The sequence below is a fragment of the Equus asinus genome, chromosome 11 (assembly GCF_041296235.1).
Source record: "Equus asinus isolate D_3611 breed Donkey chromosome 11, EquAss-T2T_v2, whole genome shotgun sequence".
In the NCBI taxonomy this organism is placed as follows: Eukaryota; Metazoa; Chordata; class Mammalia; order Perissodactyla; family Equidae; genus Equus; species Equus asinus.
Genome location: NC_091800.1, coordinates 4,738,708 through 4,763,800, shown reverse-complemented (window position 1 = coordinate 4,763,800; position 25,093 = coordinate 4,738,708). Strand labels below are relative to the sequence as shown.

General features: G+C 44.5%; 1 protein-coding gene across 1 annotated transcript in view; it reads right to left on the bottom strand.

Annotated features, from left to right (window-relative positions):
• The window catches only part of FGF9 (fibroblast growth factor 9), a 31,128-nt gene that overhangs the window by 4,629 nt on the left and 1,406 nt on the right, over positions 1–25,093 (bottom strand). Inside the window, exon 2 of the mRNA XM_014837137.3 lies at positions 16,681–16,784. Coding sequence (XP_014692623.1) covers positions 16,681–16,784 — 104 coding nt within the window. The remainder of the gene's footprint in view (positions 1–16,680; positions 16,785–25,093) is intronic.

The window sequence follows — 25,093 nt, the reverse complement described above, 5'->3', positions numbered from 1 at the left end:
ACACGAAAAAAAAACCTTTAAAGAAACAGTTGAATAAGCTAAGAAATTGTCCTAGCCTTTTCACTGCTCAGGAAACACAGCTCTATTTCCCCCAGCAGGCTATTTTGTAGAGCATCATTTATACACACATAATAGAACATTCTAGGCAACCCAGAAAACAAATTATTCCATTGAAAACAGTATAATCTGCATGGGCATTTTTTGTGATGGTTAAGAGTTCAATGGTCTCATACTTGGGCGTATCGTACAACTTCAGTTAACAAGTTAAATGAGATTATGCAGACATTACATTGCAAAACCACTAGCACATTTCAACTCCCGTAATTATTACACAATTGATGTAACACCACTCAGGGAAGCTTGCACATCTTAAAAATTAAAATGACAATTAAAAGGTAAAGACTATTACTTTTCTATATCATGTACATGCTTTTAAATAATTTCTTCTTATTATTTGGGATTATGTTAATGTGTGATTTTTGTTTTAGGCTAAGATAGATAAAGTAGCAAGATTTACAGAATTAATCTCCTTATGATAACACTTCAGTATTTAGTGGCAAAATATTTAGTTGAGGTGAATATATTTATGTTAAGTATTTGTACTCCAAAGTGATTTTTCTAAATTACAAATAAGTAAATGAATACAAATTGAGACAGAAAAAAATATATTAATCTGTATTCTTATATATATGTAGAGGAGAAAAAAAGTTTCTGCCTTCAAATAAACTATACACGTTAGAATTATAGAAGTCAGATGTTTTAAAACTCACCACATGTTTCCAATGCGGATAGTTTATAGAGTATTCCACTATAAAGTGATCAATTCTTGTTTTATTGTATTTCCATGTTTTAATTTTTTTTTAGATTATTTAACTGCAGCTGTTTATAGCATACCTATCTTTGAACTGTTGGATTATATCACTAGGTTTGGGTGGAGAATGTGGATTTAATTCAAAAGTCTACTAAAGCCTATGCTTTGGAACAAAATCTGTTGAATGTTAGCAACTATGGAAACCTCTTTTTATTTTATATCATCAAATTCTGAGCAGTGGGAAAAACTGAAATCAAAACTTTTAGCAAACCTATTAAAACCAAAGTATGAGATAATAATGTGAAAATTATAGTAGACCCCAGAGAATGTTTAGGAATGTTGTAAGACATCAACTCATACACCCGTCATCCACAGAGGATAAGTTCCAAGATGTAGACAACTGAAACCGTGGACAGTGCTGAACCCCAAATAGACTGTGTTTCTCCTTACACACATACCTATGATAAAGTTTAATTTATAAATTAGGCAGAGTAAGAGGTTAACAACAATAACGAACAAGAAAATAGAATTCTAACAATATACTGTAACAAAAGTTATGTGAATGTGCGCTCTCTCTCTCTCTCATCCATTTAGTATTTTTGTACCACGGTTGGCCATGGGTAACTGAAACCGCAGAAAGCGAAACTGAGGATAAGCGGGCACTACAATAGACACGAATTTAAAATATTAGACAATTAGAAAATGTATAATCCACATGGGCATTATTATGCCCAATTCGTATCTATACCTATTTGAAAAGTGAAATCAGAATTTTTCAAAATTTCTTACTCAATAAAACTTACTCATTGAAAACTATAGACATATCATGCTGCTATTTTCAAATATGATTTCCATATTTTTATTTATATATATACATAGTAGCTTTAACCACACTGTCGAAATGATTGCCTTTTTTCAACTCACTGGGTTGCTTAAACCATTATTAAACTTAGACTCTAGAGAAACTGACCTGACTGTAGTGTCCCCAAGCGTTTCATAAGGTGAGGATGGGAGGGAGCCACTCGTCCTCCTGCCTACCGTTTCCTACAGTCACGGTATTTAAGCCTGCCTCAACCACAATGACTTGTACAGATGTCCTCTCCCTCATTAATAACATAGCAGTAAAGTCTTAATGGGAGTTGTTGCAAGGATCAGGGTGATTAAATATAATGACTAAAGGACCTTTAACAAGAAGCAGGTCCTTTAACTCTTCTCTCCTGGGAGAAGTCCCCAAACAGACAGGAAGCAACCAACATAGACAGAACTGGCAGGAGGGCACTATTTATTTCATTAGAAGCTCCAATTCAGATCCAACCCTCTTATGTCCTCAATGTGCCTCACCTTAAGCCCCGTTTTTCAAAACCTCTTTAAAATACCCACTATTCCAGATGGGCTTGCTTTTAAGTCCATGATCCTGGCCATCACAATTGCTGCTGGAATAACTGAATCAGCTGTGTCTGGTCAATGCATAAAAAGGAAGCAAACAGGCAGGCAATTTTTCATTTTGTCTCATCAAAATATATAGAAAATTAAGAATTCCTACATTCTCTCCATTCCCCTCGACCAAAAAAAAAAAAAAAAAAGCAGAAACACCTTCTTCCCAGAAGCTGCTTCTTAGGTATTCAGGGACTCAAAGGCCGGGGGCCCAGTCTGAACCTAGGGGCACCCACAGACATCTTCTAGGCTGTGCTCTCACCAGCCATATGGCACCAAGGATGCTGCCAAGGACAGAGCCTGCCAAGTGTACCACGGGACTGGCTAGACAATTTAGAGGCCTTCCTTAGAAGCTGCCTGTAGAAATGGACATTTGCTCAGCAAAATATATTAGCTCACAAATTTGCAATACATTTCCAGAGACATAGTCCCACAGGGGAAAGAAAATCTTACTCAAGGTAGGACAGAATACAAATTTGAGAAGTTCAATATTCACTTTAAAAAATATCTGTGCTTGTGTCAATGTGTAAGCAACACGCACTTAATTCTTCCACAAAGAACCCTACAGGGAAAATTCATGAAATTTCTTTTAAGATCTTAGAACACTGAGTTAAAAAGAAATCACACACAACATTTCTTATCACATGATAAGAGTAGCATGCCATTCAATGACCACTCAAAATGCACATCAAAGATATGCAAAAGCTGAAAAAACTTCAAATTAAATATTACTCTATGTAAAAACTGAGAGTAGTATGCCCTTGAAGAATCAGATTGACTGACGATGGAGGAAAATTGGAGAGCTAAAAGGCTGAGAGGGAAATTAAGGAAATAAGGGATCCAAAAAGGATACCGCCCAGAGACTACTGAACCCAGCTACTCCGTCTCATGAGGATCCTTGGGTGTACTGTAGGGAGGGACTGAACGAGGAAAACGTACCAAAGATTTTCTATGGTAGACTAAGCAGACCAAATTCAGGACTTGGTTTGTAGAAATAAAACTAGAGAAACTGAAAGGTTAACAAATATAATGACAGCATAAGCCCAAAGACAATTTTTGAAGAACTAAAAGATTCACAGAATTTCCTTAGATAAAGAAATGCCAACCTTCCACAAACAACATACCAAATCTGGTAACTGGAGAGGGGTTGACTAACAATCCTGGGCCTCAACTTCCCCATCTGTAAAATGAGAGAATTGGACTAAGAGATTCCTAAGGTCTCTTTGTGTCTAAGATTCTAGCAATTCAGTCTTGGAACATCAAAATGTGGAAAGCAGAGCTATCCACAATAACTCTGTAAGGAAGAAGTGAACAGGAAAGGAAAAGAAACTGCTGTGGAGTTGGAAAATAGGGAAAGAAACCAAATAAAATGTGCTGCATCAGTTGCCCACTGCAGAGGGGGCGGGAGCACAGATCAGAAACACAGACTGAAAGCCAAGGGAATGAGGTAGCTATTTCAAGGAGGAAAGGAGGACAGGGAAGAGACATCACTTTGGCAAGAGGGGCCCTCCCCCCTCCTCCCAGGGAAACCATTAGGATGATCCCCTCCTGCAGGGCATCTTGCCTACTACTTCCTTGCATCTTGGGGCCTGCCACCATCCTCCTCCCAATGTTGGCCTCAGTAAACATAGCTCATTAATGAATGTTTGCCTGACCAACAAACCCTGCATCAGAAGCTGCCCTAAGAGAACTTACTTGGAAGAAAAACCAAATCTTGTAAGAAAACAAAAAATGAGCGATGTCACAGAGCGCTCAAACCTGAGTGGAAAGCTGGATGTGTGCAACAAGGCAGATAAAATGCAACACTAAAGAGAAATAATACCAGGATTCTTGAATTTCTCAAATACCCCCAGCCGATGCTCATGTTTCCTCTGCACCTCCACCCCCTCCAACGCCCACAGAGAAATCCCAAGTAAAAACTCAAGGTGGATGAAGCTTGTCTCTGGCATCCTCCTGACTCCTTGGGTCCCCAACTCCGAGCTCCAACTGTACTCGCGTCAGCCCAGATTTCCCTGGAACCCAACTCTTCCTCCCAACCCCCACCTTGTGATTCATAATTGACTCTTCTCTCTTAGAAAGTGACTGGTGTCGCCGTCCCTTCCTCTCTGCAACACTTGGGCCCCTCTGCTCAGGCGCGACAGCCCTCTGCCAGCCCTGATCAACGCTGGCACCACTGACTAGTCATCTGTTCCTCCAAAGCATCAAACTCATATGCTGACACAGGCCTTTTAAAACAGTGCTTTAACCTTGAAAACCCCATTGTGATGATAGACATTTTGGGTGCTGTGACAGCCTAGTGAATTCACTAATATGTGAACATTAAAATAATAATAATCATAAAGTAAATTAAATCCCAAAATAGAAAAATTATTTAATTAAGTAGATAAAATAATAATGAGCTACAAATGAGAATCAAGTATATAAAATTAATAAGTAAGGCTTTATGGTTAACTCTTTAAAGTATAATTCGAGGGACGCCATATTTTGATTTGAAGGAAAATGTTTACTTATTTTTATAGAGTGTCATAAATCTTTATCTCAGAATTCAAACTTGGAAGAAACACAATTTCCGTGCATCTCCATCCAGTCAGGAGGATCGAGGCTGACCAGGACAGGACTTCCATCACTGCCACGCTCACCCATGAAGATGCTAAGGCAACAAGCCTGGACTGAGCAGCCACTTGAGCCCAGCACCATGCTGGCGCTTCACAGGCATCACCTTCTCTAATCCTCACAGCACTGCTATGAAGTGGCCACCATTAGCCTGTTTCATAGTTACAGCTCAGCCTGTTTGAGGAGGTTGCCCAAGGTCACACAGCTAGTGAACGACAGAGCTGGGTAGGTTCTGGGCCCCGTGTTTCCACTACTCCATGCTTTATCTCCTAGTTCAAACTGTTCAGAATGCAAGTGCAGGCTTGAATATTTCATCAAAACATGGAAAACTGAAAATCAACTTGAAAGAGAGAGAGAGAAAGAAAAAAAATACAAGGCAAGTTAACCCAACCAAGAGAAAACTATCAGAAACACAGCAATTCATATGGAAAACAGATGGATGGATGGGTGGAAGGAAGGAAGGGCCCAGGAGAACAGAAAGAAATCTAGAGCTGAGAGTGGACAGCAGGTATGCGAGAACGTACAGTACAAAGTGGCAGCTAAATAGGCAAAAATCAGTCCCCACTAGGGCAAAGCAATCACATTATGCGCCTTAGCGAGAGGGATGTCTTTGGCATGACCTTGGCAAGTCTGTTCTCGGAATACTGCATTGAGCTCTGGGCACTTCATGACAAAGGAAAAGCAAACGTCGATGGAGATTTCAATGAAGAATTACAACACAACAAAGATTAAGAAAGGAGGGGATCAACTTATGTCAGGACTTTAGGCATTTACAGAGAGGATGAAGGAAGACAGCTCTGCGCATGTCTCTCCCACTTAATGCCATAACCTTTTAATCCTCAAGAGGAGCCCTCTGCAGCAGGGGTGTCAGGAATGCAGGCATTTTTCTCAGCTGCCTGTCAGGATGCTGCTGAGGTGCACCAAGTCAACAGACTGCCAAAGGATATCTTTGCACAAGTCCCAGTCAGTCCCTGGCATGGGGGAGGCAGGAGGGACGCGGTGGTCAGGCAGCTGCTGGAGCTGCTCCCTGAGCAGTGCCTCCCACTTTGCTCCAGCGAGGCCAGCTTTCTCCATGAGGCTCAAGGGCACCTGCCAGGCCAGGACACAGCAAGAGAGCAGCACCGTCCCGGGAATGGCTGTGAATGCAGGGGAGCACCCTCCAAAGGTCAGCAATGCAGCCTCTGGCAGCAGCTGGGAAAAACAGAAGCAGAGACAGAACCCTAACAGGGGAGGTGGAAGAAAAGATGGCAGAATCAGGAAACACCTAGCAGCCACCATGTTTCCAAACCCTGCAGCAAAGTTGCCTTCACCCAAGTTTTTTTCTCTCCTGAGAACACCTGCCTGTTTTTCTCCATCTCCTCTGTGAATAATCCTGACATCCTCTCCTACCCCTAGAATTAAGCTCCCCACTCCAAGCTCTCCAAGCCCTTTTTGCACATAATTCTATTATAATATTTATCATACCAGATTGTAATTCTTGGTTTGCATATATGACTCCCCCAACAAAGTCTCGAGTTCTTCTTGAATCAGTTCTAAGATCACCCACAAGAGGAAGTGCCATTTGCATTTGCACGTACCATCAGTTCTCCTTATTCACAGGAGTTATGCTCTGTAAAGTCACCGTGAACACTGAATTAGCGAACACTGAACCACTGCTCCTCAGGGAAGCACGGGGTTCGGTTCCTGGGAGCCCTGGTCATAATAACCAAGACACAACCTTGTTTTACGTGAGTTTCTGTGTAAGTTAATATCGTTGATTCATTAACAATGAACTCACAGCCAACAGCACTACAACTCACGCTTGAGCAAAGCTTATCCAACACATGTATTTTCTCCAAAAGACACAGCACAGCCTTCTCGTACTTAGGAACACCAGACAGCACTTCAGCACAACGCTTTGGGGGCATTTTAAATGGCAAAATCGCCAACAACACAAAAATGTGAAAAACGTGGCACTAAATATATCTCTAAAAGGACAGCTGTTCACAGCATGAGCTGAAATAAAAAGGCAGAGCATCACATTGTGGCACCTCAGTTGAGAAGACGCCCGTCAGGGGACTCGTGCTTTGCCTCTCTGCGCACGTCTGCAAATGACCACAAAGTGCAGTGAGTAATGATTTTAGAGTTACGAGCAAATTTTAGGAGGTAAACAAGTTTGCAAATAAACAGTCTGCAAATAATGAGGATCGACTGTATTTCCAGCACCTACTAAAGTACCTGGCACGTATTAGTAGCAGGCAAGATAAATAATGTTTGTGGACTTTGTGAAAGCAAGCAAGCAAGAGTGGGTGTGAATGGAAGAGGGGGTGACTGAGTGAGCATTAGAGCAGCGGAGTGGGAGAGTGAGTGAGGAACAGGCTGGAGCGCTTCCTCCTTCTGAACCAGGCTGTCCACCAGCAGGAGTGCAAGGAGCTCGGAGAGGCTGACAGGAGAGGCAGGAAGCTCTGCCACCAAAAATGGTCTGAGAAATAACCGTTCAGGGCTCTGTGTGACTGACAATCTCCTCTGAAAGAAGGGAAGGCGCTGGAGAGGGCAGATGAAGGACGGGGTGAGGAAATGGCCCAGAGGGTGGGTGAGGGGCGGAGGACGCAGCAAGCCTGTGCCCCTCCTGTCCTAAGGCCACTTCTACTGGTTGTCTTCACAGCCCCCAATTGACAAGTTGACTGGATTTCATGTGCGCAGTGAGACGAAGGGCTAGGAACCAGGGGTCAGCAGTGTCAGTAAATGATCTAAATAAAATATCCATCGCACAGACATGCGGCTCTTCGCAAACAAATATATGAACTGCTCTGTAACAAATTCATTTTAAAGTGTTAATGAATTCACAGAAGTTTTTGTCATAATGTATTTTTTCAATCAAAAGACACAAGTACAGTTAGTACCATGCAGGGTTCCATAACAATTTTTATAAAAAGGGAGCCATAAGGTTTAAACTCAAAATGATCAGGAACCCACTCTGGTCTACACCTCAAATAGCTATTCATAAATTAGGTGCTTATAAACCAGGGTCTGCCTGGAATACAGATAAAAGAAATAGGTGATTTGGGATCCTACTGCCAACACATTCACACATTCCATTTATTCAGTGCCAACTGCATGCAAGACCCTGTTTCAAGTATGGCAGTTCCATGGGAAACCAAAGTAACCAAGTGCCACCTTCACAGAGCGTCCCTGTCATGAACTGGAATTCCATGAGGGACAGTGAAGAACTAGGTGCCTGTCCAGGTTCCACCCCAAGAAACAGCTTTCATAAGTGCCTGACCCAGGGCTTCCCAAAACCAGGCTCTCAAGCTTTCCTCATCAGACTTCCCTGGCAGGGACTGAGGCAGGGGACTTCAGACAAGGCAGCCCTGCGGAGCAGGGAACACACGCAAACCGAAGGTCGGAAGAGAGAAGAGCCAGGATCGTGTACAAAGCAGCGTCTGTCATGAGAAGATTCTGCTCCAAGATTCCGAGCGTGAAGAAAGCCCATTCCTGAGCACGTGACCTGGTACCCAGAACCATCCTCCTCCCACCTCTTATCGCAGAGGAGCTATTAATAAGACTGAGCTATTAATAATTAAAGCGAAATCATTTCCAAACCCTGTAAAATTCCAGCCCTGTGCTCCACGGCGTTGGCCGCTGTGCCTGGGAGGTCTTCAACATGCCTCAGACAACCAGCAAATGCAGCTACCCTGCTAAACAACATAAACTTAACTGAAATTCAGTAAATAGACACTTTTTTTAAAGATGATTTTCCACTAACTAATGGCCAGCAGTACAGATGCTAAGGAAAGAAATGAACCACTAAATAAAAACTAGGCTACCAGAAAGAAAAACTTTTTCCAAAAATCCTATCTATGAAGGAAAAACTAAAATCCTGCTCTAATATGTGTTTTACTCTGGTAAAAAAATATTTTTTATTCACAAAAATGGATGGTCACTCTTATGCATTATTTATCGGACAAGGTTTACTAATTCATCTACATTCAAACCGTAATTTGTCGCTTACTATCTATGTGACCTTGAGTAAGTCACTAAGCCACTAAACTCTCCTCTCCTCATCTCTCAAACAAGGACATTGTATGAAGTAAATCAAAGAGTACAGCAGAAGATGCTCCTCTGAGGAGCTGCCCTCGTTATCATCAAAGAATTATTATTTGGCCCTTTGAAAATTGCCAATGTACGTATGCAACATAAGGCAATGCATCTGGTTTAAATGCATAAGGTTTAAAACCACCCATTTCCAGAGCAAGCCTGCTAGCAAGTAGATTACCAAGCAAACGACCCTTTTCATTTCCTTACATGAATTACATTCATTGGAGACGCCATGCACAGGACATGCCTGAACATCTACCATAAAGCAATCTGAACTGACACACCATAATGACAAATTGCAAAGTCTAGTGGTTCCTTGCCATTTGGGATGGTACCCTGTTCCGTAAACACACAAATTTACTCTGCGTGGTCAACAGTTGCTCAGTCAGCACTGCAGAGCGCCTAACGGAGACAAGAAGGTCTCCAATAAACTGCCAAGGTCCAGCTGCCTCCCAGCACACCACTGACCCTCCTTGCTAGGACCTCACACGTACCAGGATGCTTTCAAAAGTGGCATCTGCAGATCCCTGGAAGACAAAGCACCTAATCTGGGTGGCTACAAGTTTTCTACAAGAACGTTCTCACTTTGTCTTTTCATTTCATGAAAAAGTAAATGAATTGTTTGAAGGCTATTCTGGACTCTCCAGATGACCTATAACCACATGCTGCCACCTACAAATGTATTTGTGTTTAAAATTACTCTCCACACTAAGTAGTGCTACTTTCACCGTAGGGCTAATCGGAAAAGAAAAAGACAGAACATCAGTGATGACCAGAGGATATCATCCGGTTTCCCAGTAACTCAACTAGGACGATGGTGGGGGAACTGCCCTCCCGAGGCCTCCAGGTGCTCTGAGGAATGGGTGTGCTGAGCTCAAAGCTGGGCCACAGCTGCCGGGCCACAATGACACTGAAGCCGTGTCTGAAGTGAGCCTCAGACATCATCCAGTCCATTAAATCCATCATGCCAATTTGGATTTTATTGGTTTATAATTTAGTGTGAATTTTAATATTCATATGTTTTGAATTGCAGTTGCCAAAGAGGTATAAGGAGTTTATGTTTGTACATATTCAAATAACATAATAAAACAATTTAAGTCAATATGGGGTTCTAAGGATCCAAGATACTTTATTTTTTCCTCTTAAAGAGGTTGATACATGGGCTGGCCCGGTGGCGCAGCGGTTAAGTTCACACATTCCGCTTCGGTGGCCTGGGTTAGCTGGTTCAGATCCCAGGTATGAACATGGCACTGCTTGGCACGCCATGCTGTGATAGGCGTCCCACATAGAAAGTAGAGGAAGATGGGCATGGATGTTCACTCAGGGCCAGTCTTCCTCAGTAAAAAGATGAGGATTGGTGGCAGATGTTAGCTCAGAGCTAATTTTCCTCAAAAACAAAAACAATGTAAAGTGGTTAATACATTCCTTCATTCTGGGACAGGCTGATCTAGAGGGTCCCTCCCACCTCCACTCTCCACACTGGAAACACCACACAAGAAACTTCTTTGGCTCACGTGTCTCCACCCATTGGAGACAACTGCCCCTTTTGATTTTTTAAAAAGTTTATGTGCGGGGCCGGCCCCATGGCCAAACGGTTAAGTTCGTGTGCTCCGCTTCGGCGGCCCAGGGTTTCGCCGGTTCGGATCCTGGGCTCAGACGCGGCACCGCTCATCAGGCCATGCTGAGGCAGCGTCCCACATGCCACAACTAGAAGGACCCACAACTAAAATATACAACTATGTACTGGGGGGATTTGGGGAGAAAAAGCAGAAAAAAAAAGAAAGAAAGAAAGACTGGCCACAGTTGGTAGCTCAGATGCCATTCTTTAAAAAGAAAAGTTTATGTGCATTGCAAACACAGTCAAAACCCATCACACCTCAGTCATTGATTATAGGGATTCACATAAACCAAGACCCAGTCGTATCTCTGGAAACTTAACCACCAAATCCACTAGTAAACACCTGTTTTACAAGCATCTCTGTCAGGATGACGGGGGATTCCGAAGCGCTGGTCCGACAGTTGCAAGAACTAGGCTTGAGTCCCTACTCTGCAGTCTAAGAGTTCTGGGCCTTTGATCAAATCACAGAGCCTCTCTCACTCTCAGTGTTAACAGTTAAATGAGATAACTCCAGTGGGAACACAGGATACTATAAGCTGGCAACTACTTGCTGGGCAGAGCTATCAATGCATGACGCTCAAATACAGCCAGGCTCTGCGTGTATGTGCTTTGGGACAGGCTGAATAGCTGGGTCACCAAACACTTACTGTATGCCTACTGCACATACCACGCACTGCTGGGCCTTTAAGAAACAGAAAGATTCTAAAGACAGAGACTCTGACTCCTAAAAACTGAATCTAGTGGGAAAGACCAACAGGAATTAAAATCCTGGACAGAACAAGGTAAGTGCTATAGACGTGATACAAACCAGAAATCCGTGCTATCCTTTTGCATCACTTTTGCAGATTCCACGCTCCACACTCCCACATCATTACAATTTTAGTGATTGTGCTACCTTTTTTTAATGAAAAGGTCAAATATCTTTCATTAAATGCAAGCTTCTTGAAGGAAATTAATTTTTTCATAGCACTCTTTTTTAGTGAGATGTTTATTATAGTCAATTATTCTTGATGTTTTAAAGTATCTTGATAGCACTCAGATAATTTAGATTAAGAGCCTAAAAGTAACCATAGGAGCCTTACTTCCTGTCTCTTTGGTAAGGACAAAAGTGACAAAAGTAAACTAATATTCTAATACTTCAATCCTCTTGCCAAGTATGCACTTGTGTGTGAGTGTGACCTAACATCCTCTCTAAATTTCACCCAGGACATTCTAATCTTTACATGTGAAGGCTTATATGCCCTACCTTGTCTGTCCTTCCTTTTCTGAGACGCCTATTCATCCTTCAAGACTCATTTTAAATGTCACAACCCAATTTCCCCAAGCAATTACTGAAACACTCTCCTAAGCCCCCAAGACAGGTCTGCATTCCCCTAAAATAGCACATTTCATGTTGCACTGAATTATTTATAAGCATATTTCTCCTACGAGATTTTGAGATATTTGTTGCACTGTTATGCACTTAGCACAGTGTTACGCACATAGTAGGTATAAATGTTTGTGAGTGAATGAGCAAAGCAATGAATGAATGCATGGATGGATGAACACATGAATACAAAAATCCAACTCCACCCCATAGCTGGAATTATTCAGGTTTTCCTTAAATCACAACATGATGCACATTAGCAATATAGTTTTTCCTATTTCTACATTCTAATAGAATATCAAAATCCTACCTATTTTTCTGAAGAAATATTACTGCACTGACCTCTGACCTTTTAGATCTATTCCAAGGTAATCTTGGAAACATAAGCACTACATAGATGAAAAGAGAAAAATAATCCCAAAATATGAAAACACATTTAAAGTAATTTTTGCTATATTTATACACTCATTTACTTTATAAAAGTGACTGCTACTTCCCCAAATCTCCTATTTACCTTCTTTCCTAATGAGATCAGTCTTTTCAAGGTTTCCCCAATGCTTAGAAAGAAAACATCTCCAGTTTATTTTACTGAGCTTTACACAACTTCATACAGATCAAAATTCTTTAAGTTACAATTTCTAGTGCATTTGATAACAGAATCATTGCCTGTTTCTTTTCTTTCCTTCTCTCAGTCTAATCACAAAGAGAGTGCAGCATTTTGGTCACTCCTCATTCCAAGTGCCACACCAGGTGTTATACCCACAAACCCAATGGAAGATGTGATTCCTGGCCCTGAGGAGCCCAGGCTTCACCCTCATTCTCCCGTCACCTGCATTAGGCACAGGCCAAAGGGAAAGGAGGCTGGCTGCCCAGGGAGCTTCCTTCCCAGCTCTACGCGTAAGACCAGAAAGACCTGGCTGCATAAACATCCTGTGTGCACAGAGAACATCACGGGTTAGGCAGACGAGACTCAAGAGTGAAGCCTGAAAAATCCAAACCATAAATGCTTGAGATCCAGAGTAGGAGGAGACAGTCCAGACACCCAAGCCAAGCTCTCCATGTTGCAGATGAGGAGAATGAGGGCCCGGCACCTCGCCAGAGGCAGAGACAGAATGACAGTTCAAGTCTCCTGACTCCTGTTGTCATGTTCTCGCACAACACTATCTTTTTCTCCAGCCTCGGCCATATCCCCCTTGGGCTGGACACAGCAGGGATGACACATCACAGTCCATTTCAGCATGGGAATGGAAGAGAGGGATTCTTCCTTCCAGCAGAGTCCTAAGTACACACTGACCATACAAGTGGACATACAGTGAGGTCCACATCTATATGTTTAATGGAGCATAAAAATAAATCACAATGTTTAATTCATTTCAATCCAACAAGCGTTTATTGAGCACCTGCTATATGTAAGAGCCATTGCTATGTGTTAGGCAACACTAAAAGGAAATATGTGTTGGAGCCGCCCATGGCGTAGCAGTTAAGTTCACGCACTCTGCTTTGGTGGCCCAGGGGTTCGTAGGTTGGATCCCGACTGCGGACTTAGCACCGCTCATCAAGCCATGCTGTGGCAGGTGTCCCATATACAAAGTAGAGGAAGACGGGCAGAGATGTCAGCTCAGGGCCAATCTTCCTCAGCAAAAAGAGGAGGATTGATGGGGCATGTTAGCTCAGGGATAACCTCCCTCAAAAAAAAAAAGAAATATGTGGCCCATGTCCTTTTGATACATTGGAGAACACAGAAATACAATTAACTACATGATAAATTGTACTCTTACTTGCCTGATAATAGAAATATAAACTAAGTATTACCGGGGCCCAGAGTAAACCAGAAGAAATGATAACCAGAGTAACTAGGGTTCGAGTTAGGGGTACGGTACAGGTTTTGCAGAAGAGGCAATGATTTCATTGAATCTTCAAGAAAGAACACTGCTTCATCAGGTAGAGAAGGGAAGAGAAAGGCATGCCTGGGAGAGGGACTAACTTGACCACTTGCACAAATCAGACGGCCCGGCTTGTGTGGAGAACAGTGAGCAGCCTGACTGAAGTCAAGAGATGCCCTGGCAAAGCAGACTCGGCCAAGCGGTCGGTGAAATCCCGGCCTGCTACGCAGCACAAGGAATGCAGGCAGCAGCCTTCAGAGCCACGGGTCGGAAAGGGTCGGAGCGGAGCAGCGACGCTCGCGTCCGGGTTTGAAAGGTAATTCTCCCGTTAGTGTGGAGAATGGGTTGGGGATGGGAGAAGTTGGATGCAAAGAAGCCGCTTAAGATACTCTTCCACAAAGGAAATCGCAATATAGAGAAGTGATCCTGGCCAGACTTTCCTCCAAGTGGTTTCCAAGCCTGAGGATACACACGAGAAGGCGTGCAGCTCTCAAGCATAGAAGGAAGAGTCATTTTTGCCTTTTCTCGCCTTTTCCCCCTTGCCTCGCTGGGACTCCGGGACGGGGACTGCCAGCCAGCTGCGCCAGTGCGTGGCCCTGGCAGTGGAGGCGGCAAGCACACTCCTAGCTACACTCTGCGTGCTCGAAAGCCCTACACAGGCAGTTGGGATTCACAGAAAATGTAACAGGACAGGGTTCTCCAACTTTCTGCCCCCGGCTGCCATTTCAGGCAGTCCTGTTGCTGGTCTTCACTGGGTGTACATTCAGGGACCTCCTCAAGCCCTCACCCTGCTCCCAGCCTGTGCTGTACGTGGGGGTACACAGAAGGAGGGCAGCAAGATGCGAGCAGAGATGAGGAAGGAAGCCCCTGAAAGAACCCAGACGGAGAGACCAGGCTCAGCCGGGACAACAAACGCAGAGGCCACTTTGCTGAACACCAATTCCATCTGCTCTCCTGTCAACCAATAAACCACAGGGGGCTGTCAGGCCGCGATTTCATCTGAAAGACCGGTCCTCTCTGTACCAGGAAGGCGCTCCGGAGGGTCGTGCACGGTGGTCCACTGAGGGGCACAAGCACCATGGCCTCTGCTTGTATTTACTCATTCATCACATCCTTTAAAAATTTGTACCTTAATACATGTTCTATAAAATAAAATAACATGTATGAACTATATTCTATATATACAATTTTAAAATAATTTAATAGGCATTACTGAGATCCACACTCAAAACAAAAATTTTTGGTGTGATGGTACGTGATAAAAAACAGTTTAGAGACCATTGTGATAAACTATAGTCTCTCCCACTAAAGGTCAGATTGTGTCCTACACACAAAAAGCATTTTATTGAGTTCAACTGTGACCGACTTAATTAAATCCACATTATACACCTGAAAGTGAAAAAAAAATTGGAGTGACAAAAGAACATCACTTTATACTTTAAAAATTTTAAAGCTTCCTTACATCTTGTATCTTTGCACTTAAAAGTGTTGACAAAGATAATTTAGAAAGTAAATAACTTTACCTAAACCAAGAAGTATGTTTAAAAGGCTAAACTCAGTCTTATGTTTAAAAACATATTTTAAAATAATTTCTCTCAAGGAAGCACTTTTTAAAAAAAGAATTAAATAGCTAACAAAATCAACCCATCCAGATTCAAATTTAACCAAGGCAGAAAAATCATCCGTGTGTCATTAAAAGTGGTATGTGCTATATTCAAATTACACAGGCCATAATTTATTGTCATTTGGAGTTTTTGAGTAAAAGTGTGATACTACTTCCAACCATTGCACATGTGTGGGTGTGCACACACATATGTATTTACTAGTATATGGATAGGAAAGGAGTATAACTAGAAACAATTTCTCCTGATTCTATATGAAAATACCTTTCATTTCTGTCGACAGGACTCCAGAACTTTTTCCATTCTGAGCTTCCTTTAACGTCCAACTTTTTGTAGAGTCTAATCAAAGTTCTCATATTCCAGATAACGTGGATTAAATTCTCATTTGACTACCAACAATGGCAATGAAAAACTAAGACTGATTTCACTACAAGTTTTTTACTAAAAATTCAACTTAGTGTAGAGTAACTAATAATCTATTTTTCATACTCATACGTTTAGCAAAAGTGTTCCTACTGTGTACCACACACCATGGTTTAGAAACCACGCTAGCAGACGTAAAGAGATACAAAGATGTAAAGTCAGTCCCCTCTTCTCAAGCCAGAGCAGGGCCTTCGCCTCATTCACTGCCGTCCCGAGCACCAACAGCAGTGCCTGGCAGCTGGGAAGCTACAGCAAATTTTTCTTCACTGCCTCCCCCAAGGGACACACAACCCAGTGGAGACGGGAAGTGAGACAGGAAAAAAGAAACCCATGATACTTGCAAATAATTATAATATTTTTATATTCTTATTCACATACAAGAATATCTGACAATTTCCATCTCTCTTCTCTCTCCACATAATGAAAATTGTATGCAGCTCAGAAAAAGGGTTCACACTCACTGCATGGTCTATTTCTAGTTTTAATTACAATGCTTGGCAAAACTTGGGAGAAGATAATTTCAATTCATTTCGAAAATCACTCCCATTCAATACAAGAAGATGGGATTTTTCACACTTGTGAATTTTTTATTTACTTGATAATGAAAATGGTTTGGTATACAAATAAAGCATTGTCTTAGAAACTTTGGTCTGGTGAAGATCCAGGGCTGATATCTATTAATAAAAACAAAATGGTTTTCCTCAAAAAGGAAAAACTTACACTCTCCTTGCAAACAGACTCAGTTTCACTTCTAGCTATTCATAATCTAGAGAAAATGCAGTTCGAATCCAATGTGAGACATAAAGATGGGCAACGTCTCTCACGGTACTTACTGATCCATATAGCTCCCCCTTCTCATTCATCCCGAGGTAGAGTCCGCTGTCCACGCCTCGAATGCTGACCAGGCCCACTGCTATACTGATAAATTCCAGAATGCCTATGAGACAAACGGCAGAAGGCGGGAGACAAGTCAGAGCACAGAGCACCTCTTTAGAGTCTCAGCATCCCCAGGCATTTTGAGAGGACACTGAGCCCAGCTCCCAACTTGCACAATCTCACACTCACTAAGCAAGTGTCTTCTCTTAAAACCACGGCCTAAAACAACCGATTTTTCAACTAAATTCTATCTTATAATAATTATGCAAAAATACTTATCAACATGACACATAACAAGTACATTTTAAAAATAAAATTGCTAGTATTTACATAGATATGCTAAGAAGTGATATGATAGATAAACCAATGTACATATCCTAATTAACCTAAAAGAGTATAGTTTATGGAAAAAAACACTTATTTCCACTTTATAAATGTGAAATTAAGTATTTGTGCATGGGCATAAATAGGGAAAAAAATGCTATTCAGAGAATGGCCTTAATTCCCTCAAAACGAGAGTATAAGGTGCTAACCAAAGACTTTATTGGTTTATACAGAAAATTATCCCGCTCTCTATTGCATCACTTTATTGAGCCTCATCTGGAAAACTAAACCAGCCTACATATCCCAGATATTTCTGCTGAAACAAAGTATTGATTTTTGCTGTACTTATCTAAGCCTCAAAGAGATAGCTAAGCAATTAAGATGACATAATATTCTGGGGGAAAAAATGCTGGTTCCAAAAATGCTCTTGATTTAAAATAGGCCAGGAATACTATAGTTCGAAATCAAATCAATGTAATGATCTTCTTTTATTTCCTTCTTTCCCCTTTCTTACTCACCAAGAATAACAACACCTAAGCTGGGCATAAATCCCGAATTTTATGGCCCCACAACAGCAGCTTCAATTTCTCTCACTATGTTGTTGTTTTAACATGATTATCCCACAGTGTATTCGGGACAATGCTAATATTACTGTGCTTAGCCATTTTCTCAATTTTGTTATAAAATGCTACACTTTGTGTAGACCTTGCATTAACGCATACCAAATATTGAGTTCTTGTTTTAAAAATATCTTCAAATATTGAAAAATGTACTTACCCTTAAGAGTTTAGAAAAAACTACGGATAACACTGTGCTATAGGCAGTCCCATGTGACTAATGAAAAAGCACTTACGTGGATTTTTAAACAATTAATTTTGCAACTCTCACAAAATAGACTGTGCTGCAATCAAAAGAAGACATGAACTACATAAATCGAAGAAAGCAAACGGTTCCAAGGCGACGTGAAAAAGAGAGATTCCTTACAAAGGAGTATTCCTAATTCTCCTATAAGCACAAAACACAACAAATATCTCATACTTACAGTTTACAGAATATCTATCTGGACCTGCAAAACTACTTATTTTAACAGAATGTGAAATAGTGTATGAAAAAAATATAAAGAGAAATTACAAATTACGTTTTGGATCTGCTAATCCGTGACTCAATAATGGAAGATACATTTAAAATAAGCTAGTTTATTACTAGCCTTCCCTACTCACAAAGCAAATGGAAAGATAAATAAGGCAACACTTGCATGACATTCATTTCACATGAGATGCACTGCCTTATTGATGCAATCATTTTATTTCATTGTGCTATTTCTTTTTTTTTTTTTTTTGAGGAAGATTAGCCCTGAGCTAACATCTGCTGCCAATCCTCCTCTTTTTGCTGAGGAAGACTGACCCTGAGCTCACATCCGTGCCCATCTTCCTCTACTTTATATGTGGGACACCTACCACAGCATGGCTTGCCAAGCAGTGCCATGTCTGGACCCAGGATCCGAACCAGCGAACCCCAGGCCAGTTACAAAGCAAAACATGTGAACTTAACCACTGTGCCACCGGGCTACCCCCTCATTGTGCTATTTCTAACTCTTATGATTAAAATTGTGGCATTTCACTACTATTAGGAGTCACATACACGTGAATCTCTTCTTAGCTACCTGAAAACATACCACAATATAGGTCATAGTTATCCTGAAATTAGTGTAAGGAATTCATAATGTCCAATTTTCATTGTAAAATGAACGGAAATATTCTGCCCCTTTGAGGTCTGACTAATTTAATATACCAAGACAGTGGGGAAAGCTTTAATCATAAAACTAAAAGATACTTGCATCTTCTTGGAGGCTGTTTGATGACCCTTCTGTTCTCTCAAAACATGAGATAGCTCTGAGAACTAATAATGAATATTAGCCAACGTTGCCCATCAAGCCCAACAGAAAACAGGGAATATGTGATCTCTGAATGCCTGGTCTGCAGAACATCAAAAATAATAACAACAACAACAATCATAATAGCTAGAATACGTGAGCATTTCATCTGTGCCAAATGAGAGGCCTTCTCTCATTCAATCCTCAGAACAACCCTAAGCATTTTAATCTCCAGTCTACAAAAGGGGAAATCAAAGTGTAAGGATGTTAAAGAATTTGCCCCAAGTAATCAGACTCCAGAGCCGACACCCTTATCAATTAGGTACATCTTATTGCTGGGTTGACCTTTTTTTCATGTACCCGTGATTTCTGTACCATTTTCATATAGTTATTCCCTCACCAGCGCCTAGAAGGTGCTACTCAATTGGAATCACACAGACCCAGTGGGCAGGACTGGAAGAAGCAGAAGAAGTGAACACGTCAGCTACTGGGATTGGCCTTTCTTGTCACGCAGAACACAGGACGGTGGGTATGCAGACTGTTTACCCAAATAGTTCGTGTACACAGAACACATAGCTTTTTCTATTAAAGGACTTAAGTTCTGACATTATTATTATATATTCTGGAAATGAAAGTATTAAGGTATCCATCTTGTTTCTTTTTCTGGCATCAACAAGATAGAAGTAATTCATAGGCATTGACTTATTCAATCAACAAACTTATTAAATGACTATTATAAAGCCAAGCACCATGCCATTTGTTGAGTATATAAAGATGAATAAGATATAGCCTAGACCCTATACCCTCAAAGAGCTTACCATTTAGCGGGAGGAAGGACATATAAACAGATAAATGTAATAACAATGTGGTGAATGCGGTGAGAGGGAAATGTTGAGAGTATGGTCAGCCCACCGATGGGCTGCTCACTCAGGCTTGGGGACGGGAGTCAGGGGAAGTTTCTTGAAAGAAAGAATACCTGAGACAAGTCTCCGAGGGGACTCTCCACATGCGAAGGAACTACCTCTATAGTGAGCCCAGTGGAAAAGATTTCATCACCTCAGACCACCATCCATCTCTCTGCAGGTCCTTGCAAAGTAGAGACCTCAAAAAAACAGCCCAGCTTTTTCCGGGGCCACCTCAGTGATCTGAGGGCAAGCAGAACACCAGAACGTCTGAGTCACAGCCTTTCCCCCAGATACAGAGCGCCAGTGCTGTAAGGTCAGAAAGACCTGGCAACCTGGCAACAAGATCCCACCCCGTCCACATTGGAATCCTTATCATTCCTGGTACCACCGTGTCCACAACAAACTCTATAACCCCAACAGGTCAACTAACCTCTCTCTGGGCCTGAGCTGCCACCAAGCAAGTGCTTCCCACTGTACTCATTTGAGTGCGGCCCACTCCCCACATGTCTGTTTACATGAGTAGGGCAGCACAGAGGGGCGCTGGACCAATACTAGCCCAGAAGAATACTTCTGTGCAGACATATTTAAATGTTTAATGGTCAATAGGAGAGGACGGGAAAGAAAGAGCAAGGAAGAGAAGCAAGAAGAAAGGAAGGAGGGAGGGAGTAAAGAAGGGAGGGTGGGAAGGAATGGTGAGACTGCGCCTAAAATTAAAACTGTCGCCTTCACATGTGTATCATAGTGGCCTGTTTTTCCTCTTATGCAGACACAACTTAGACATCTTCAACTCAGAGGGCCACAGTAACGAGTGATGAAGTGACATGGGAAACACAGGTCACTGATGAGTGGCATTTGGCTGTTCCCTCTCATGGAGCCAGCAGTTCCAAATGAGGGTGTGCTCACTGAGCTGCAAGGCGGTCCGATGGGGTCCAATGGGCTCCGATGTTGTCCCTGGTCCGCAAGAGGCAAGGTCAGTTCCCAGGACTACTTCAAGAAAATGACCACACCAGACCTTCCTCCCTGTTCCAGACTTACCAGGTATTAGTGGTCAGCCCCAAAACTCTGTCAAATGAGCCAAACCCAAAGCTGGCCCAGCTCCCAAGAACCCCTCTGAATTGGGCCTCACCTCCAAGGCCACAAGGCCAGTCATGGGAAATGGGAGGCTGGGCAGAAGCTGCTCCACTCTGGCCCACGTTAAACTACCCTCTAGCCTAAAAGCCCCCAACACTCAACAGAGCTGCATTCTTCAGAGGACAAGAATGTGTGCAGACGGTGGAGAGAGGCACGACAGGAGGCTTTCGAAAATAGACTAACACCCCTGGTCACCCCGAAAATCCCACACCAGGGCTGCCAAATCAATCATCACAGAGCCTGCGGCCAAGTCAGGCCCAGTCTGTAGCAACTCCAGCAAATCTCAGAGTTCACTTAGGAAACGACTGACTGAATGGGAATTTTATAACGCCACCAATTTTTCAAGAACCTGAACCAATCCTGAAAACAGCTCCTTAAATAGGTAGTCTTTGCCGTAGTGAGATAGTGAACAGCCAGATACACAGAACAGAATTTTTTAAATTGCAAAACCCTAGATATAAGATTTTTTTAACCTTTAAAAAGAAATACTATCATGTTTCTCCCCTCTAGTACAACTTCCACCTGACCCCTGACCCCTTTGAACCAGCAGCCCCAGTTTGGGTGGTCATCTGGGGTCCTGAGGACCCCCGCCTTTCAGAGCCACCACTCCAAGCTAAAGGGCACAGCAGGAGAAGGGACCCTCTTTCCAAGAAGTCCAGGGGTCAACCCGCTCAGGCTTCCCTGTGCCAAGTGAAAGAGCAGACAGGGCTCAATGCTCACTTCTTTATTATTCTACATTGCCATTTCCTCAGTTGAGGTTCTGCTCACTTTGCCCTGTCTAGCAAGTGCTTTAAAGAGAAAAATACATATACGAAAACGAAGCATCTCGTTCCTCCGGCCCATTACCAAGTAACACAACCCCTAGCTCCTTTTCTCCATGCTCAACCCCATCTCCACACCACCACCCTCAAAGGAAAACAAAGGGCTCCCTCAAGGTCCCACCTAAGTTGTCACCGCCGCATCTCCTGCTGGGACAACAGTAAGATTCCCCTGCCCCCATGTCCCCTGCACTGCCGCTGCTGGGTCACCGCCAAGCTCGCCAGCAGCCGCAGTCACCTGCGGTTACATGGGGCTAGCAAACATCATTTTTCCAGCACGTTTCCTTCCGCCGTTTCATTTCAGGTAGAAAAGGTACCTTCAGTTTTAATCAAGGTGGAAACGCACCCCTCCCCCCCGAAGCTACTGTTTTCTAAAGAATCGGAAGGGAAACAGCGGGTGAAGGCGAAGCCCCGGGAGGTGGGCCGGGGCAGGAGGGGCGGCCGGGGCAGGAGGGGCGGCCGCCGGCAGCGGGCGGGCGCGGGGCGGGGCCCCAGGTGGGACGCGCCGCCGCAGACCCGGCCCCGCGCCCGCCCCGCCCTCGGCCCTCCCCGCGCGCCGCCGGGTCCTAGCGCCACCGCTCAGGCCTCCTGCCGGGCGGGGCAGGGAAAGCGAGGGTAGGAGGCTCCCGGCACACGCATCGCGCTGCAGGGGTTGCTAATATTGGGACCTGCCGCAGCGGTAGCAGCGGGAGACCGCGGCACTGCTGTCACCCCGGGGGCCGCTTCTCACTGCAACCGGATGAAAGACTTAAATAACCCTCCTGCCTCACCCTCCTTCCCCACCCCCACTGCGCACAGCCACCCACTCAGCTCCATCCAAACGAGGGTGAGTGACACAGCGGAGCCGCAGGCGCGCCCTTCCCCCGCGGCCGGCTCCTGGCAGACCCTGGAGCTCGAGGCTCGGCGCCCCCTACTCCCAACCTGGACCCGGGCTTCCGCTCCCCTCTCCTCCCACCCAACATTGCCCACCAACCCAGCCAACAGTGCCAGGCGAGTCTAAGGAGTAGAGATGTCACTTCCTTGGCGACACCTTTCTCCAAGCTCCAGGATTGGGGGGAGGGGGGGTGACGAAGTCTATAGGGTTTTTTTGTCTTATGGTCTCTATTCAGCCGCTGTACCAGCAGTCCTTGTCCGCTGATCCCAGAACGCGCCTCTCGGGTTCTCCCAATCCTGATGGTCCCCACCATCCCATCCTTGCATCCTCGCTCTACTTGGTGGCAGAGTTACGGGATTTCTAATGACTCGACTGCATGTAGCAAACGTCCTATCCTAAAGGTGACTGCATCAAAAAAGAAAAAAAAAAGCCCATGGGGGCGGGCGTGGAGGAGCCCCAACTGGAACATCCCATATCTCTCTACGCCGGGGTCCACTAGTGATACACCGGGGATTCTGAGGTGCTCTCTCGAAGACAGGGCTCGGCTAATTCACACAATGAAGCTGGCCCTGGCCCTGGCCCTGCGGCGCTGCGCCCCTGCCGGGCTCCCCCGGGCCGAGAGGCCGGGCCGAAGCCGGGGCGCAGGAAAGCGGGCCCGCGGGCCGCGAGCTTCGCTCCGGGAAAGCGGTTAACAATAGCACACGCCGCCCCCTCCGCCCACCGCCGCGGCCCTTTGTCCCCCACCCCTTCCCCTGCGGCTCAGGCCTTGCCCGGCCGGGGGCCCCCGACCCACCTCCCGGGCACCGCTGAGCCCAGCGACTCTCCAAGACCCGACTCTTGCTTCAGAAAGGGGAAGAAGGGCCCGAGGTGGGACGGGGGAAGTCAGCGGTCCGACCTCCAGCCGTCCTCAATCCCTGCCACGAACTCTCCCGCAGCGGCGCGCGCCTCCAGCGGTTCCCACACCGCAAACGACCGCACTGCCCCGGGCGGCGGCTCTCAGCCCCGCTGGACCCACATTCGCACACAAAGAGAAAGAGAAGGGACTAAACTAGGCAAGAAAAATCTGATTCCCTAAACACGGCCAGAAAGTGTCAGCCCCTGCCCGTCGCCTCGGGACACAAGTAGTCTCCGCAGCACCAAGGGCGCATCCGTGCCGGGTGGAAAGGGAGCCGGAAACCGAGCGCGTTTAGGACCGCGCGGAGCCGGCCGGGCGGCCGCCGAGCGCGCCTCGGGGCCCGGGCAGCCGAGCGGGCACCTGCCGGCGGCGAGCGCGGGAGGACGGCTCGGCCCCGCCGCCGGCGGTTCTGGACCTGAACGCCAGGCACCGTAGCAGCCTGAAAGCAGCCAGAGAGGCAGCACTTCCAGCAAAGTTTCTTCTTCGCTTTGCACAACCAGAGCTGCGATGACTCCTCGAGGGGGAGTTATGTTTCAACTGAATAATTGCAAAGCAAAGAGCAGCAGCTATTTCCTTTTTTTTTTTTTAGCAGAGAAGGGAGACAGCCAGAAATATTTACACTGGTAGGTGCAAGGCCTCGTGTATCGGGGACCATCCCCATCTCAGGCCTGAATCTCCCTCACCTTCTGGCATCATCTACGGCCCCACGAATCTAAACAGATAGTTTAGATTGTGGTCAACATCTGGCATTAAAGCATGAGGAAGAAAAATCACCACAGGACTTTGTTTTTTACGACCCAGTTTAAGTGTTGTCAGGTGGGTTCACTCAGAAGTTAACTCCTTCCAACAGTCTGGTCGCCCAAACTGGCAATTTTTTTTTTTTTTTTTTTTTTTTTGCAAGTAAGGAAGAAACCCGAGTCTCCCCATCGGGACGGTGCTCGCGGACTTAGTGCCGTTGGGCTCAGGGTAGCGGGCATTAAAATGGACAGTCGCCAGCCCTCGGGTCTGCAACGCTCAATGCTGAGTCACAAATACCCTCCTCGGGAAATGAAATCCTCGGAATGCCCTTTAAAATTAGCTCGCAGCTTTTGCACGCGTGCACACACTCACCCAAGAGAGCCACCCAGGAAACCCACACAGGGCTGTACACTATGGAGATTACAGAGCATAGGTGATAACTTCATAGCTGCAAGGACAAACTCCTGGGAAGCCTTCTGCCCCTTCCCAAGTCATTTTCCCCCCAGCGTCTCTGCCCCTGCTGCTGACAGAGACTCAAACCTGACTTTTTTCAGTCCTCCTCCCAACCGAACAAACCAGCGACCTTCGCCCACCGGGCTTTTAGACCCTCACGGCAGGAAAAAACGATACGCTGAATTTACAATTCAAGCAGTAAACTTACTAGAGGAAAGAGGGAAGGGGCAAAAACTTCAGTTAGGCACAAGACGATAATCACTGCCATCAGGAAAATGCATTTTTAAGTGCTCAGTAGTTAACGATTAAAGCTTTAAACTCGTGGAAACAGTCCATTCAAAAGAAACTTCCTAAACCAG